The sequence below is a fragment of the Styela clava genome, chromosome 1, assembly GCF_964204865.1.
Source record: "Styela clava chromosome 1, kaStyClav1.hap1.2, whole genome shotgun sequence".
Classification (NCBI taxonomy): Eukaryota; Metazoa; Chordata; class Ascidiacea; order Stolidobranchia; family Styelidae; genus Styela; species Styela clava.
Window position 1 is genome coordinate 32,132,216 of NC_135250.1, and position 16,031 is coordinate 32,148,246.

General features: G+C 37.3%; 1 protein-coding gene across 3 annotated transcripts; it reads right to left on the reverse strand.

Moving 5' to 3' along the window:
• Positions 1–346: 346 nt before the first annotated feature.
• Positions 347–15,826, reverse strand: LOC120335213 (sorting nexin-30-like). 3 transcript variants are annotated; one of them, XM_078113629.1, is made up of 11 exons: positions 14,921–15,819; positions 14,140–14,328; positions 13,845–13,955; positions 12,063–12,123; positions 11,706–11,803; positions 11,199–11,406; positions 7,491–7,663; positions 7,003–7,119; positions 6,292–6,396; positions 5,225–5,377; positions 347–3,206 (listed from the first exon to the last, which is right to left on the reverse strand). In XM_078113629.1, the coding sequence occupies exons 1-11, from the start codon at positions 15,086–15,088 to the stop codon at positions 3,054–3,056; spliced, it is 1,536 nt and encodes a 511-aa protein (XP_077969755.1). In that variant the 5' UTR covers positions 15,089–15,819; the 3' UTR covers positions 347–3,053. The 3 variants fall into 3 exon arrangements, with proteins under 3 accessions (XP_077969755.1, XP_077969760.1, XP_077969757.1); XM_078113631.1 differs by lacking the exon at positions 347–3,206 and adding an exon at positions 5,041–5,061 and having other exon boundaries at positions 5,168–5,377; positions 14,921–15,825; XM_078113634.1 differs by lacking the exon at positions 13,845–13,955 and having other exon boundaries at positions 14,921–15,826.
• Between the last annotated feature and the right edge of the window lie 205 nt (positions 15,827–16,031).

Below are 16,031 nucleotides of genomic sequence, written 5' to 3' on the forward strand. Positions count from 1 at the left end.
CATCTTGCTAAGCGTTAGCAATACTCTCGCTTCCGCGCTTCTGATTGTACTACGTGGGCTTGAATCCTATGCAGGGATATTTATGTGGGAGATGATTGCTGGACTCCTCGCCGCCGTAAGGTGGTTACAAAACGCCTGGTCGCTGGCCAACTAATCCCATACCCGACATGAACAGGTAACCAGTCGAGAGGCCGTGGTTCGTCATATGATTGAACTTCTCTCTTCACCTTCTGGATGAATATGTAAATCCTATCTTCATCATCTTCCCTTCCCAGTGAAAATCCTATCATTCAGCCGTATCATCGATTTTCCTCTCTTCCTGGATTACAGGAAACATTACAAAAACTAACATTTACTACATAAATTTATTCTATTCAATAATCTTAATTCGTACAATATTTAAAGAAATCAAGAAAATCATCATTGCACTAAACACTGGAATCAGTCAGGAATCTTGAATCGATATTATAACGGGAAATCACCCCCCACAAAATTTTTTATCCATGGAATAGCCCGCCCAAATGCAAAACTAAACTTCTTCTGAGACTTTTAATTGTATGATGTCATATTTTTACAAGATTCAGAATTTTTACATGTGATTGTCTAGGGCCGTGTCTGGAAAATTCGCCGCAAGAGCATTTTGCTGTAAAACAAGTATTTGTGATAAAAACAGTTTGGTTTATAGGGTTAAGGAATGCGCTTCAATAAGAAAGCTTTTTCAAATAAAAAGATACTTCAAAAACCCAACTGTTCACAAACAACGTTCTGTAAAGTTGAAACCAAAGGGACAATATAAATTGAAGCAAGAGAGCTATTAACTACACACACACACAGTCCTCAGACTAAGTGCCTTTTTTAATTAACAAATTTCTTGAAAACCTCCTCGGAGTCTTTCGGACAAATTAGCAACCACAGTGATACTTTATGATATACAGGGTGTCGATAAAGTCCCTTTTTAATTTTGTTATGAAGTCAGTTCTCAATATATCTTAACCAAGTTTGTTGTTTTTAATCTGTAATTGTTTTGTTTTTAATCAGTATTTTTACTTCATTTAATACATCTGTGAGGGCCAAAACAATATATGGTATCAATGAATTCCCTTCACAATTTTAAATTTTTTTTTAACTCTTCATGGACACCCTGTACACAAATGGTTCAGGGCACTTTCATCGATCCATGGAGCAGCCCCATCGAACCCCAGGGGTTCGATCGAATCTAGGTGAAGAAACACAGACTTACGCAAATAGTTAGATAGCCATGTGAAGTGAGATTCATACAATTGCGATGGGAGATATGACATTCGACACAGCTTGTTAATTTCCTCCTCGTGTTAACATTGGCAATAAAATATACATTGCAACATATAAATAAATCAGATGAAGAATTTAACTAGATGGCACAAAAAAAAAATTTGCAATAACTCACTCAGAAGTAGATAAAAGTAAATCATCTCCGAAAAAAGTTACAGATACTCACTTAGAAGTAAAGGAGACTCATCTCTGAGCAAAGTTACAGTCACTCATTTAAAATTAAAAGAGACTCATCTCTGAGCACAGTTACAGGCACTCACTCAGAAGTAAAGGAGACCCATCTCTTATCAAAGTCTCAGGCACTCACTCACAAGTGACAGAGACTCATCTGAGAAAAGTTATGGGCACTCACTCAGAAGTAAAGGAGATTAATTTCTTATCAAAGTTTCAGGCACTCACTCACAAGTGACAGAGACTCCTCTCTGAGCAAAGTTACAGGCACTCACTCAAAAGTAAAAGAGACTCATCTGTAAAGGAAACTCATTTCTAAGCGAAGTTAAGGTTAGTCACTCAAAAGTGAAGAAGGGTCATTTTTTAGCAAAAGTACGGGAAACACTGGGTAAGAAAATCATGATTTTAACTAATTTTGAATGACTTTTATGAAATATAAGCTGATATAACCACCGTAACATACTACATGAGAAAGATGAACTAGAAATAGTACCCAAGGGTAATTCTAAATAGCTAAAAAGGGAAACCTCTCTCTCCAAATTTTATTCATTGCTAAGGTTGTTCATTGATAACCAACTTGATTCGAAAAATTGGATGATCACATGACCAGTCTCGCACCATAGATTACCAATCATAATTTGGGAAATGATTTAATGAGGATAAAAAGGCTGCAGAGTCAGTATTGGCGAATTTGCACTGGAGTCACGATTCCTATGAGAGTCAAAACTTATCATTATCTGATGTTAATCCAAGTTAATGGTTTTCCACGGTTTTTGCACATTTTGGTGATTTTCCACTGTCATTGCACATTTTTGCAAGTTTTTTTCACCTAGTTTACTAGTTTTAATGGTCTACTCAAGAAGGCTCGTACACGCCAAAGTTTTTGTACTCAAAATTCGTTTTTTTTTGGGGGGGAGAGTCATATTTTTTCGATGACTTTTTTATACCAAACATTTCTCCTCGGCCATTAGCAATTGGAATCATTCATATTTAAAAATCTAGATTCAAAAAAGATTGGTTCTGTCATTCAAGGTGATAAAAGGGCCATAAGGTTGGGATTTAGTCCGTTTCGTTATTCTTTTTTAAATAACCAATCGACTCGACTCATCCAATCAAGACTGGTCGACTAGCTACCAGAGAGACTTTTGACTCAAGGATACAGTGAACATAAATTGGGTTCAAATTTTGAATTCTATTGAGGTTCGGACGTAAATTGAAACTCTGAAGGGTACTCCTGGAGTATGTGAACCAAGATGGCGGACACTGGAGAGTAGTATGTGTGCCATGTTAATGTTAGAGTTGAGCCATAATTTCAGGTACAAATACTACAGGAGTCACTTGGCTAGTCCCCAAACTCATAATAGGACTAAAATGAGTAAAATTATGGCCCAAATCTAAGATGGCACAAATACTACGCTCCGGCGTCCGCCATCTTGGTTTACATACTTCGGGAGTACCTACCGAAGACCCAGACTTGACTTGGAACTTACCGAATACTACTCTACAGCCCTTCGTGATAAAAATCATTCAAAATTTAATCAAAAAAAATTTAAAATCAAGTATATATGAAATCAAGGATCCGTGCTGTCATTTGAAATCGATGTTTTGCTTGTTTCCAAATTTTCAGAATCTTCCTCCACAAGGTCGTTGTCAGTCTGTCCAAGGTCACCAAAATCTACCTTTCCTTGCATAAGTGGGACCAGGGATTCCCAGGATGAGAGACACTGCAAAAACAGAATAACGAGAATATCGATCAGAGACTGAAGACTTATCGATCGAAAGTTAGGGGATCCCCCAAAACAGCGCTCTTACTCCATAGTGACACGTTATGTCCCATCACTAATTGATTAATGACTCGCTAATTATACGACATAATTCATCCAAAATCAATATGCTTCCGGTCCGACATATGATGAATGCACATGCAAAATCTGCAGCGGATTTAATCTCGCTTTCGTGAAATATCGTGTGCATCTAACAGACAAACAAATACCTATCAACATACTTACCGATTAAAATCGATAAGTAATAAGGTGATTGATTGGGCTTATGCAGGACTAACTAACTACTCATCCCTCTTCCTTGCTTTTGTGTGTGTATGTAAAAACATAGGATTCTCAATATCATGCAGCGCCTACTTTGCTGAAAAGATATGAAATATTCGGCCGCATAGGACCTGTAAGAAATTTGTACTAAAAAGGGGACAAGTATGCTAAAGAGAGGTCATGTGTCCTTAAAAAAGGACAAATGTGTTAAAAAGCAGAGGGACAAGATACTAGAAAAAGCAAAGTGCGCTGTAAGAGAGACAAGACAGGGCATATTTGAGACGCTGCGACAATTCCACATAACTAACATGAGAATTATTGTAATATTTTTAGGTGGGTGAACATGTACCACTTCGTCTTGGCAAAACCTTCCTTTTTATATTCTGTAAGTTTTAAACCTTATCCAAGGTTTTGTTTACTCTCCTGATTTCATAATAAGTTTTTATTTCTTTCTTTTTATCAATCATTTTATTGTTATGCTGATTATGAAGTCGAAATAAACTTATTATTATTATTATACTTAAGGTAAACCTGACCTGAGACTGATATGTGATGTGACGAATTTCACATAACTAAAGTTAAACCCCACCTGAGACTGATATGTGATGTGACGAATTCCACATAACTGAAGTTAAACCTCACCCGAGGCTGATATGTGATGTGACGAATTCCACATAACTGAAGTTAAACCCCACCTGAGACTGCTATGTGATGTGACGAATTCCACATAACTAAAGTTAAACCCCACCTGAGACTGATATGTGATGTGACGAATTCCACATAACTGAAGTTAAACCTCACCCGAGGCTGATATGTGATGTGACGAATTCCACATAACTGAAGTTAAACCCCACCTGAGACTGACATGTGATGTGACAAATTCACATAACTGAAGTTAAACCCCACCTGAGACTGATATGTGATGTGACAAATTCCACATAACTAAAGTTAAACCCCCCCTGAGACCAATTGTGATGTGACAAATTCCACATAACTAAAGTTAAACCCCCCCTGAGACCAATTGTGATGTGACAAATTCCACATAACTAAAGTTAAACCTCACCTGAGACTGATATGTGATGTGACAAATTCACATAACTGAAGTTAAACCCCACCTGAGACTGATATGAGATGTGACAAATTCCACATAACTGAAGTTAAACCTCACCTGAGACCGATATGTGATGTGACAAATTCCACATAACTGAAGTTAAACCTCACCTGAGACCGATATGTGATGTGACAAATTCCACATAACTAAAGTTAAACCTCACCTGAGACTGATATGAGATGTGACAAATTCCACATAACTGAAGTTAAACCTCACCTGAGACCGATATGTGATGTGACAAATTCCACATAACTGAAGTTAAACCTCACCTGAGACCGATATGTGATGTGACAAATTCCACATAACTAAAGTTAAACCTCACCTGAGACTGATATGAGATGTGACAAATTCCACATAACTGAAGTTAAACCCCACCTGAGACTGATATGAGATGTGACAAATTCCACATAACTGAAGTTAAACCTCACCTGAGACCGATATGTGATGTGACAAATTCCACATAACTAAAGTTAAACCTCACCTGAGACTGATATGTGATGTGACAAATTCCACATAACTGAAGTTAAACCTCACCCGAGACTGTTATGTGATGTGACAAATTCACATAACTAAAGTTAAACCTCACCTGAGACTGATATGTGATGTGACTTTCAGCAAGTTGTGTGAAGATTTGTTTCATGTCTTGTTTCTTATTGAATTTCCAACGTTCCATGTCAGACTTCAAATCAGCGTTGGATTTCTCTAACAAATCGCTTAATTCTTCGTATCGTTTCGTCAACTGGAAAATTGAGGATTCACAAAAAATATTGAACAGTAAAATTAATCGAAACGTTTCAGGAAACAGAAATAGTTACGGTATGTCTTCAATAATCATGATATTGGAAATTTTTAATTTTTTTTTACCCCCCTCCCCCCACTACTAAATAAAAATTATGTTTTAAATAAATTTTTTTTTTCCTCCCCCACTACTAAATGAAGATTATGTTTTAAATAATATTTTTTTTATCCCCTCCCCCCACTACTAAATGAAGATTATGTTTTAAATAATTTTTTTTCACCCCCCTCCCCCCACTACTAAATAAACATTACCGTATATACTCGCCTATAGGTCGCACTATTAGTTTTGTGTTGAAAAAGTTCAATTTAGAGTTGATTCGCAAATAAGTCGCACTGAAAATCTAGGGATTTAGTTTTTTCCTAGTTTTTTGCATGGATAACTTCCTATTTTGTTTTTTACGACATCACAATCACGTCATCGAGCTTGTCAAATATACATATTTCACCCGAAATGGCATCGTGCCGACGATAAAGAACTTACTAACATCAGCGATCTCTTTCATATTGGGATCGACTCGACTAGAAAACGAGAGAAATAGCCGTTGCATTTCGGGTGTGCGCATACGGGCGCGTCTTGGATGACAGTTCGTAGCGTTTGAATATTGTTGACTTGTGTAACGCTAAGCAGTCGCGCATTGGTATGCGCGTGCACGAGTCGCATGCACCCCGTATGTCGAGTGGATGGGTCGCACCCATATTTTCTAAGGAAAAAAGTTGCAACCTATAGGCGAGTAGATACAGTATGTCTTCAATTCAAATTTTTATACCCCATTCCCCCTCACTACTAAATAGAAATTCCCCCTAAATATATTTTTTTTCATCCCCCCCTTCCCCCCCACCATTCAAATAAATTACCTCTTCAATCTGCTGTTCCAGTTTTTCCTGTTTTTGTTGTTTGACTTCGTCAGGTTTCTTTCCGAGCATTGCACTTAATGAATATGACTGATCTGAGGCTGGGAGCTGAAATGGAAAGAAATGAATGAAAATGTAACGCTGTATTGCTGAAAAAAATGAATTACTGGAATTGCTGAATTGATGGATTATATTATATTCTCTTTATGTTTTGTTTATACGAACTCAAAAAATATACAGGGTAAGTGCCCGTAACTTTGCTCATAGATGAGTCTCCTTTACTTCTGAGTGAGTGCCTGTAAATTTGCTCAGAGATGAGTCTTCTTTGCTTATGAGTGAGTGCCCGTAACTTTTCTCAGAGATAAGTCTCCTTTATATCTGAGTGAGTGCCCATAACTTTGCTCAGAGATGAGTCTTCTTTACTTCTGAGTGAGTGCCTCTAACTTTGCTCAGAGATGAGTCTCTTTTACTTCTGAGTGAGTGCCCGTAACTTTGCTCATAGATGAGTCTCCTTTACTTCTGAGTGAGTGCCTGTAACTCTGCTCAGAGATGAGTCTTCTTTACTCCTGAGTGAGTGCCCGTAACTTTGCTCAGAGATGAGTCTTCTTTACTTTTGAGTGAGTTCCCGTAACTCTGCTCAGACATGAGTCTCCTTCACTTCAGAGTGAGTGTGACCGACCCAAATTTGAGCAACTCCTAAAAAAAAACACTCACATTATCTTTCTCCTCTCTCTTTCTTTTCAATTCCTCATGGCATTTGTCTCGTTGATTTTGCATGACATCACGACGTTTGAAAACTTGTTCTATTCCATCACAATATAACATATATTCCTGGAATTATGAATTATTTTTTTTGTTTTAAAATTCACCCTTGTAATTCAAGTTAAAATTTGTTTTGAGCCACAGATTTTTTTAAAATTTGACGGAAACATATCTTTAGGATAGGATTTACATATTTATAGCGGGAAGAAGAAAGCCGATGGGAACTACGGCCTATCGTCCAGTTACCAGTCCATGTAGGATATGGGACTAGTTACCGTAGTTCTTTATTGTTTCAGATGCATGGACTTGATGGTGAAGGAAGCCATATCTAACCAGCGGTTACGTGAACCACCCTACGACGGCGAGGAGTCCAGCAATTTTCTCACACATAATTATCTGCGCATGGGAAGTACTTCAGCAAATATAAATCAACTAACTACCTTTAAAGGCGGAATGAAATACAGTTCATGGTCTTCTGCGTTTTTACGCGCCCATTCGGCACAAGAATCCACGCACTTTGAAACTGACGTGATGATTGGTGCTAAGACTTGGTTCTCTGTTGAAGCCCATTCTGAGTACGTAGGAGCGTATTCCTTCAACTCATTGACAAGTTCTGGAAATTGGACATTTTTTATTATAGGATTTATTCATTTCTTTACAAGAAACTTTGAAACATTCTGAAACATTAAGAAAGTTTATATACTAACAGTACAAGAAACCACTGACAATTTAGGATAGGATTTACATATTTATTCCGAGAGAGAGTAAATGGTCCGGTAGGTAAAGACAAACAACAAAAAAAATACAAAAAATGACATAACAATCCACAGTGCTCCTGAAGTATGCGTACCAAGATGGCAGACACCGAAGCGTAGTATATGTACCAGGTTAGGGTTAGGCCATAATTTTATCCTAATTTTCTTTATTTTGGTTCTATCACGAGTTCGGGGACTAGCCAAGTGGCTCCTGTAGTACCTAAAATTATGGACTAACCCTTTTCATAAAATGTAACTTTTTACATTACACTTACATGGCCCGCTAGTCTATGTGGGCAAGGTTTTTGAGTCCCCTAGCCCAGTGGTTCGCAAACTGGGGTCCGCGGACCTTTTGGAGTCCGTGAGGCACTTTCGGAGGGGCCGCGAAATCTGTTATGGTATGACATATATATTGATAATACAAATATTGAGCGCTCTAATTTGCAAATACACAATAACTGCTGGGGACACTGATTCCCCACTTTCTGTTTCGAACACGATGCCCCATTGTGGTGTCACAGAGCTGTGGGCCTGTGATATCACAGAAAGAGTTCAGTTGATGTCATTACAAGCCAACTGACTGCAGAGGTTTAGCTGACATTGCCTTTTTGCACGTTGTATGTGAGAGCAGGTGGGGAAAAGGTGTTTTCTCACTATACCATACGGCACACTGATTTTTTGTTGTGATCTTTTAATTAAGGTTTCATTTCAGTGCACAAGGCCGCGAATCATTAAAAAAATTGCAACGGGTCCGCCATGGAATTTTTTTTAAAAAGTTTGCCCTAGCCTAACCTTAACATGGTACACATACTACGCCATTTTGGTACGCATACTTCAGGAGTACCCTTTGTACAGCATAGAAGTATGTTTTAAGTAGCATTTCATCTTTTTATTTAACTTCTGTTAATTTTGCGTTATTTTTCTAACGCCCTGTATATGTAAACCGTTATCGTATTTTACAGACGATACGGAGCACTTTTAATTTAAGGCAAAAATAGAAATCTCTGTCATTCCTACATTTTCCATAAAAGTACTACATGCATAATAGTAAATTTGGGTGAGTGTAGTTGCCCCAACCCCCAAAATAACAAAAAAGTGGGTGAGCAAATAAAAAGCCCCACAGCAATTCCATAAATTAGTTGAAAATTTGGTAAAAATTATATCTTGCCTGGTTCCATTACATTTGAACCCATGACAATTTCACCTGTATGCTATTGCACCTATGGAATTTTTTTTGTTTTTCGGATAGTTGAACCCATACTAACCCTAACCCATGGGTTTTAGCACCCGCATATAGATTGAACCCGCGAATATACACATGGGTTCAAATGTACATGGGTTCAAATGTACGGTCACCATCTTGCCTAATTGAAATATTAAACTGCAGAAAGTGTAGGACATATCTTGAAGTTTTTAAAATCGCATGAGAAGGTACATTTACGGCTCAAAATAATTGTTTTTTCTTCAGCGGAATAATTGATGATTTTCTGCCTAATTTTCTTCAGTTTTGTAACATAAACTCTCATGCTATTTATGTTACCTTAAAATGTATTTGTTCAACCAAAGTATGTGTTAAGTTTTACTTCTGATATCTGTGCTTAATCTAAATATTGCACTGTGCACTATTGCAAACAATGGGCTAAACAGAGCTGATGGAAATTTGCCTTGTGTTGTCACTCCGTGACGCGTCACTCCGTTACAATTTTTCAACTTTATTTTAATTATCTGATATATTTCAATAACTATTTGCCTCAAAAACTGCGACGTCACTTTGGGGGTTGGGCCCAATAATTTACCAATTTGGCAGTTGATAGTTGCTTGTTGTTCTTTCGCAGTACTTCGAGAGATCTTGTCACTCCGTGACGTCACGGAGTGACAAAAGTATGCCATTTTTTTAAAATATTATTTTTCTGTACGTAAAGTACTATAATATTGGGTTTTAACTGCAAATTGTTTTGCTTTGCCCTCTACTCACTTTGGATCTTACCCACAAGGAAACTTGAATGACATGATTGAATGGCAATGGCAACTTTTTTAAAACTGTCAGTGACCAAAATATTTGACCTAACTTGTGCCCGTTTTGGATAATATTAACGAACTTATTGTAGACTACAATTGGAAAAATATGTAATCTGTTGGAATGTCAGAATAAATATGGCGAAATGCATCGTTTTACAATATAATTCGACATTTTTGTAAAAGGCGTATGTGGATTCAAATAATTCACAAACAATATTAAATCTCAAGTTTTAACATCGACATCTGGATTTTGGTTTATCGGGTTAACTCATAGGATGCGAAAAATCATGAAATGTGAAAGAAATATGATGTGTTTGTCAAAAATTGAAGATTGTTCCAATTAGAAAACGCCAGTGCATCACTCATTATCAACAATAATTATTGTCATGTGCCAACTATATCATAAAGCTGACAAACGCAAAAATGATGCAATAACGAGTTTTCGCAGTGACATCACTGTCTTCTTGTTCTGAATATGCAGACTAAGAATACTGTGTTTGGGGCCTACTGCTTCTATGTGTGCTTTGCAAGCAGATGCAAGTACTACCTAACAAGACAGACTTCAACGCAAGAGAAAATGCTTTTCTATGGTTAATAACTTAGATATCCAAATTACAAAAATCGTCGCATGGTGCAAAGATTCTTAAACTGAATTGCATTAACAGATCCTCCAGATTCTGTATTCTGAATTGCCCATTCTTTGTCAAGTCACTGCAATAAGATTCCAAATATATAGGAGTGGAATAGTCATGTCTGTTTCATGTTGTCTGTGCAACATAGCTTTTTACTTAACTATATAGATTATTAAAGTTAGTGCACTCGTTCAGCATATTAATAATATGAGGGAGACACAAGCAGAACGACAAAAAAATATCATGTTTCCTAATTTCTTGCTTAAATGTTTTGTAATTTCAAACAAATAACCAATTTTGACCTAACACAACTAATTGTTCAACATTCTTAATACCATTTTAATGATAAGGAATTTTTGTCACTCCGTGACGTCACGGAGTGACATGCGACTAGTTGGGCTGTTTAATTGGGCTGCTTCCTGAAAAATGTTTGTTGTACAATAAATTTTGCATAAATGTAGAGATTAATATCTCTAGAACACAGAGACAAGTTATTATAATTGATATGTCATGAAGCTTTTGACGAAATTTGGTTGATAACTTGATATATCGCACTCATTTTATGCATTCAACTTTTTGTCACCTCGTAACATCACTTGTTTTGTCTCGTCGTTTGAAAAATATTTGGTTGAAAGTGAAAAGTGATTTATGGTGAATACATCAGTGTTACTGCTACCAATTGGCGTTCTAAAGACCTTGATATAGTAAAATTGATTAAATGTGTTATGGAATTGCTGCCCACCTTTTTCTTCATTCAGCAAACGCTCCGCTACTCTATCAGTTACAGCCATTTGTTCACGGAATGTGGCAACATGGTCTGACATTTCTGCAAATTCAGGGTCACGACCTCTTGACCTTATCGATGACCCCACAGTTGCAGCGGACTTGACTGTACCCCCGACACGAGACAGTAACCCTGGTTTGTTTTGTTTCCGATGGTCTGCAAAGTCCTGAAACATCAAGAAAGTTTTTATATTGCCGGTGACAGGATAGAATAAAACCAGAATAGGATTTACATATTTATCCCGGAAGGAAAGACAATAGGACAGCTTAATCATATGGCGAACCACGGCCTCTCGTTCGGTTACCATTCCATGTCGGGTATGAGATTAGATAGCCAGCTATTTGTGCCACACCGCCGCGCGGAGAAACATAATCTATGTCTACTGTGTTTTGATTTTCTTTAGTCCAGGTCAAAATTTTATTCGTGCCTCGAGCAGGAGTTTACAGAATGGCTCGGAGATCTTACCTCAGAAGTTAGGAACACGGTGACATGGTCGCTGAATGAAATAACCGGATGCTCAGCGATCCGTTTCAGAAATGAATCCAGCGCTCTGCATCGTGTACCTGCGGGATAAGCATGAATTAAAAAAAATTGATCTCCTACAATATTGTCCTACTGAGAGATGTTTTCGTTTGTATAGATCACGCCTTCCCAAATTGAGGTCGCGAATTCCACAATATATACTATATTGTACATTTTTAAACGTTTCCGTATTTGCTTCCCTAACATTGGCCAATCAGTAAGATGCCAACGATGGTGTAACAATTGAAATTTTGACCAATTAAAACACATTTTTTCAAAAGAAGGGAATCACAAACTCACCCACGAACTCTGAGCTGAATCTGTCCACCATTCCTTTCACAATGAATTTAGATGGAAGAGGCTGAAAAGAGAAGAAAAGGGATGAACACTGGAAAATACTAAATAGAAATACCATACATATGATTCGAACATACTTCAGTTGTTGCCTACAATTCCTCTATTGAAACTTAATTGAAGGTCCAAGACTTTGCTTTGGTCAGACTCAGAAAACATATGCATGTACAGCATCGTTTCCCAACCGCATTTCAGAGTGATAGGAGACGCAAAAAGCCAATACAGGTTGTCAACCGGCCCCCCTCGAAAATTCCGAATAAAATATCAGATCTCATAGGATTCATAGAAAATTTAGAAATAAATGAAAGTAATAGCCTTCTGGCAAAAAATTCCATATTCAACCACTGAAAATTTCAAAGCAATTGGTCCGGTAATCAAAGAGAAAAGCGACTTTTTAATAAAATTGTGTGTCAAACAGGGATGGCCAATTCGAATAAAGTATTCGAATATCTCGTTATTCGAATATCGGAATTAGCGTTCATAAGAATATCGGATATTTGTGTGACGTCACACATTTTCGACGCCGCTTTCAAGACGTTTCCGTTGAATGAAAACATTTTCGATAGAAACTTGCGCACGATTGCTTTATCAGCGGACGTGTTATATAGGCCGTAAACGCCTTTACGTTAGTGTTATTTTCTCTAAATCGCAAATTTTCCACAAATTTGTTCCACGATAACGATTATTTAAATTTGTACTGGCACGAGCTTGTGAATCCGGTGAATACGTTCATCGGCGGCGAGTATCTAAAGAAAACGCAAATTTTTTGATTGAAAAGCGGCAATTTAAAATACTGAAAATAAAACCGTAAACTAAATATGTTCTATTGAAGCCCGCGACAGTTCAAAAAACGCTTTCCTAGGAGGTGAAAATCTTGATGAATATGTATTTTTAATTTACTGCTAAACTTTATATGTATATTCATTGTATGAAATGAAGTTGTACTCTACAGGATTTTATATCAGTTATTGAGATTTTTCCAACGGCGATAACGAATTGGCGAGATTCCAAAAATGCGTATTAAAATTAAATACATCAGGCAGATTATCTCGTACTTTTAGGCCACAGATCGCCAGAATAGTAATGTTTTTATTTTGACGTAAAAGGAAGCAACCGCGAGTTACGTTGGACTCATAAAATTAATAAATAAAGATATTTTAGAATCTCGTAGTTGTCATGGATTGAATATTTTACGCAAAAGGATGATCACTATACGCTGAAAGACGGAACGAGCGCAGAATCGAGGTGGCTGTTACAGGCGGCAATGGGAATTTCTGATTTTGAAAATCCTGGCTGCGCGCCTGGCAGTCAGTGGTGGTCATCTATCCTCTTAACTTATTGCTAATTTCAGACATAACGACCTGCTACACATAATAACAATATGGTTCACATAAATAATATACAATATACTGGTAGGTAGTAGAATATTCTAGGCACTGATTACCAAACTTGTCACACTGCTGTCAAGCCACCTTCTCACAGCAATATTCTAATCCAATGTCAAGGGAATTATATCGGAATGAACATACAAGGGAGCCTATAAATTTTAAAACCATCAAAATTTGAAGTGAAATATCAGGTCTTAAAGTAACATTACTCATTACTAAAATTAAAAAGCCAATGGTTTGCGAGGAAGAGCGATTTTTCTTCTTAACTTCAAAAACACTTTATGAATAATTGCATCAATAACTTTCTTCTAAGTTTAAAAAATTAAATTTCTGTGCATACCGGTATTAGATGAGTAGGATGTGCTTCTTCTAATTTCCCTCGAAGCCAAATAAAATCTTGGTACCGGCGCCGAACTTTGTATTCAGAGTCGTCGAACGTACTTCTGGTCGTCTGAAATAGAAGAAAAAAATTGACTGTTTTTGGTTTTTCAGAAAATCGAGCTGGTCAAATTATTTATAAAAAATTCTCAGCGTTGGCACCTTATGCTGAACGTAGGAAATAAAGATTCCAAAAAGGGCAAAAAAAAGAGGAATTAAAAAAAAAAAGACTAGAAACCACTGGCCTAGGCACAAACCTTTGTAGATACTTGATATGAAATATACGTCTCCATTGATAAAATGATTTTTTCTGGTTTTTCTACGGTTACGAACAAATCTTTCTGGTCATCAAATTCTGTAGAGAGACTTCTGTTATTTGACATTGATTCATTTTTAATTTTTGCTAACGAGCCATCGTTAACGAGATCAATGATGTCATCATCGTCCTGTTAATTGAAAAAAAAATTCTGAAATAATAGTTGAAGTGATAATTTTCTGATATGCCAATGCTGTGATAAGATAGAATTTTCACACATTTAGTCTGGAGGAGAACGGGGCTGGTAAGACGGCTCAATCATATTGCGAACCGTCAGTGCGACACACTTTACAGATTGAGCGACATTGTCTCGTTTAAGAGAATCTCATTTAACAAATGAACAAACACCCTTCCTTTCAAGGATGTCTGGACATTGTTGTCCCTCGGTAAAAATACAGTAAAATGAAGTTGCGAAAGAAACTAAAAAGAAGCTCAATGTAAAAACGTCATTGAATTCTTTGGCATGGTTGCAACCGACCAGCGGTTACGTGAACCACCCAACGGTGGCGAGAAGTCCAGCAATCCTCTCGCACATAACCATCCCGCATAGGGTTTGAAACCTGCGAACCCACGCAAAGTAACTAGAGGTGCGTTGGCGAGCGTATTCCTAACGCTTCGCACGATGACCCACACCGCCGTGCCAGTTCTTTTTCATCGGCGCAGATGCAATTCCGGGCAATCATAGGTTTAAGTTGGTAGGATCTACGGAAAACCTAACTGACCAATTCTTGTTGCTCTGTTTTCCCTTCTTCATCAAATAAATCTCCATCATCAACTTCAGTAATTTCCTGCTTTTCCGCTAATTCCGTTTCTTTTCTCGGTATTTCATCATCGCTTTCATCCGAGTTGGCTGCCGCAGCTTGGCTTAATGGATCTAGGAATTCGGTCATTATTTCGCTCACACAATACCGATCATTCTATAAATGACGGATAAATTTCAGTTCTTTCTACTGTTTAACCGGTTTTTCCGTAATTCAGCGCAGAAAATTTCAATAACGGACTAAATTTGCCGAAAATTCCTCAAAACTACAGAAAGCAAACTTTGTGCATCGTCCACGGAATGACGTACCTGACCTTTGATCCCTAGCGCTCTAATACGGGATGGACTTCTGATATTTCTCCGAGGCGAGAAAGAGATTTTATCACAAACAAATTCAACACCATGATACATTCGAATCAACAGAAAATATTTTTATGATAATTGGTTAATCATCTTTCGTGAGGGTCAGTATGCAAGACTAGTTAAGTCACCGAGGCTCCTGGCCCATGTATGTATGCCAGGTGGGACGCCGAGGTATCCTGCCAAGCCGGGACTGTCCCGATTAAACCGGAACGTATGGTTGGTCAATATGCAAGTAATCATTTTAAAATAGCATCAGCGATGAAAAATGTATAAAATATAAATGAAATGTATACGTGTGAATCAGCAATTGAATATTTTAAAGTTAATACTGCAAGTAGTGATGTTACTAGGTCACGTGACGTTTTTTAAGTTCCGGCAGGTCCAAAGAATTATGACAATTATCAAGCGCTTAGTTTAGTCTTTACAATTAATATTTATAATAATTTTTCAATTTAGTTTCTGTAATTTATCAGTTATTGGGCACGCACCGAGCAGTCGGATTATCACAGATTCGTCAATATTTAAAAAATGTTTCAAATGAACAATAAATATCAAAGCAATTGGTCCAGTATTCGAAGAGAAAAGCGATTTTTTAAAAATGGAGACGGAGACAAATAACAATAACAATAACAACAAAATTTTGAAACGATCGTTATGGCCACTAAACGTGTCCAATAATAAACATCAGAATCATTACGGAGCAGAGAGGA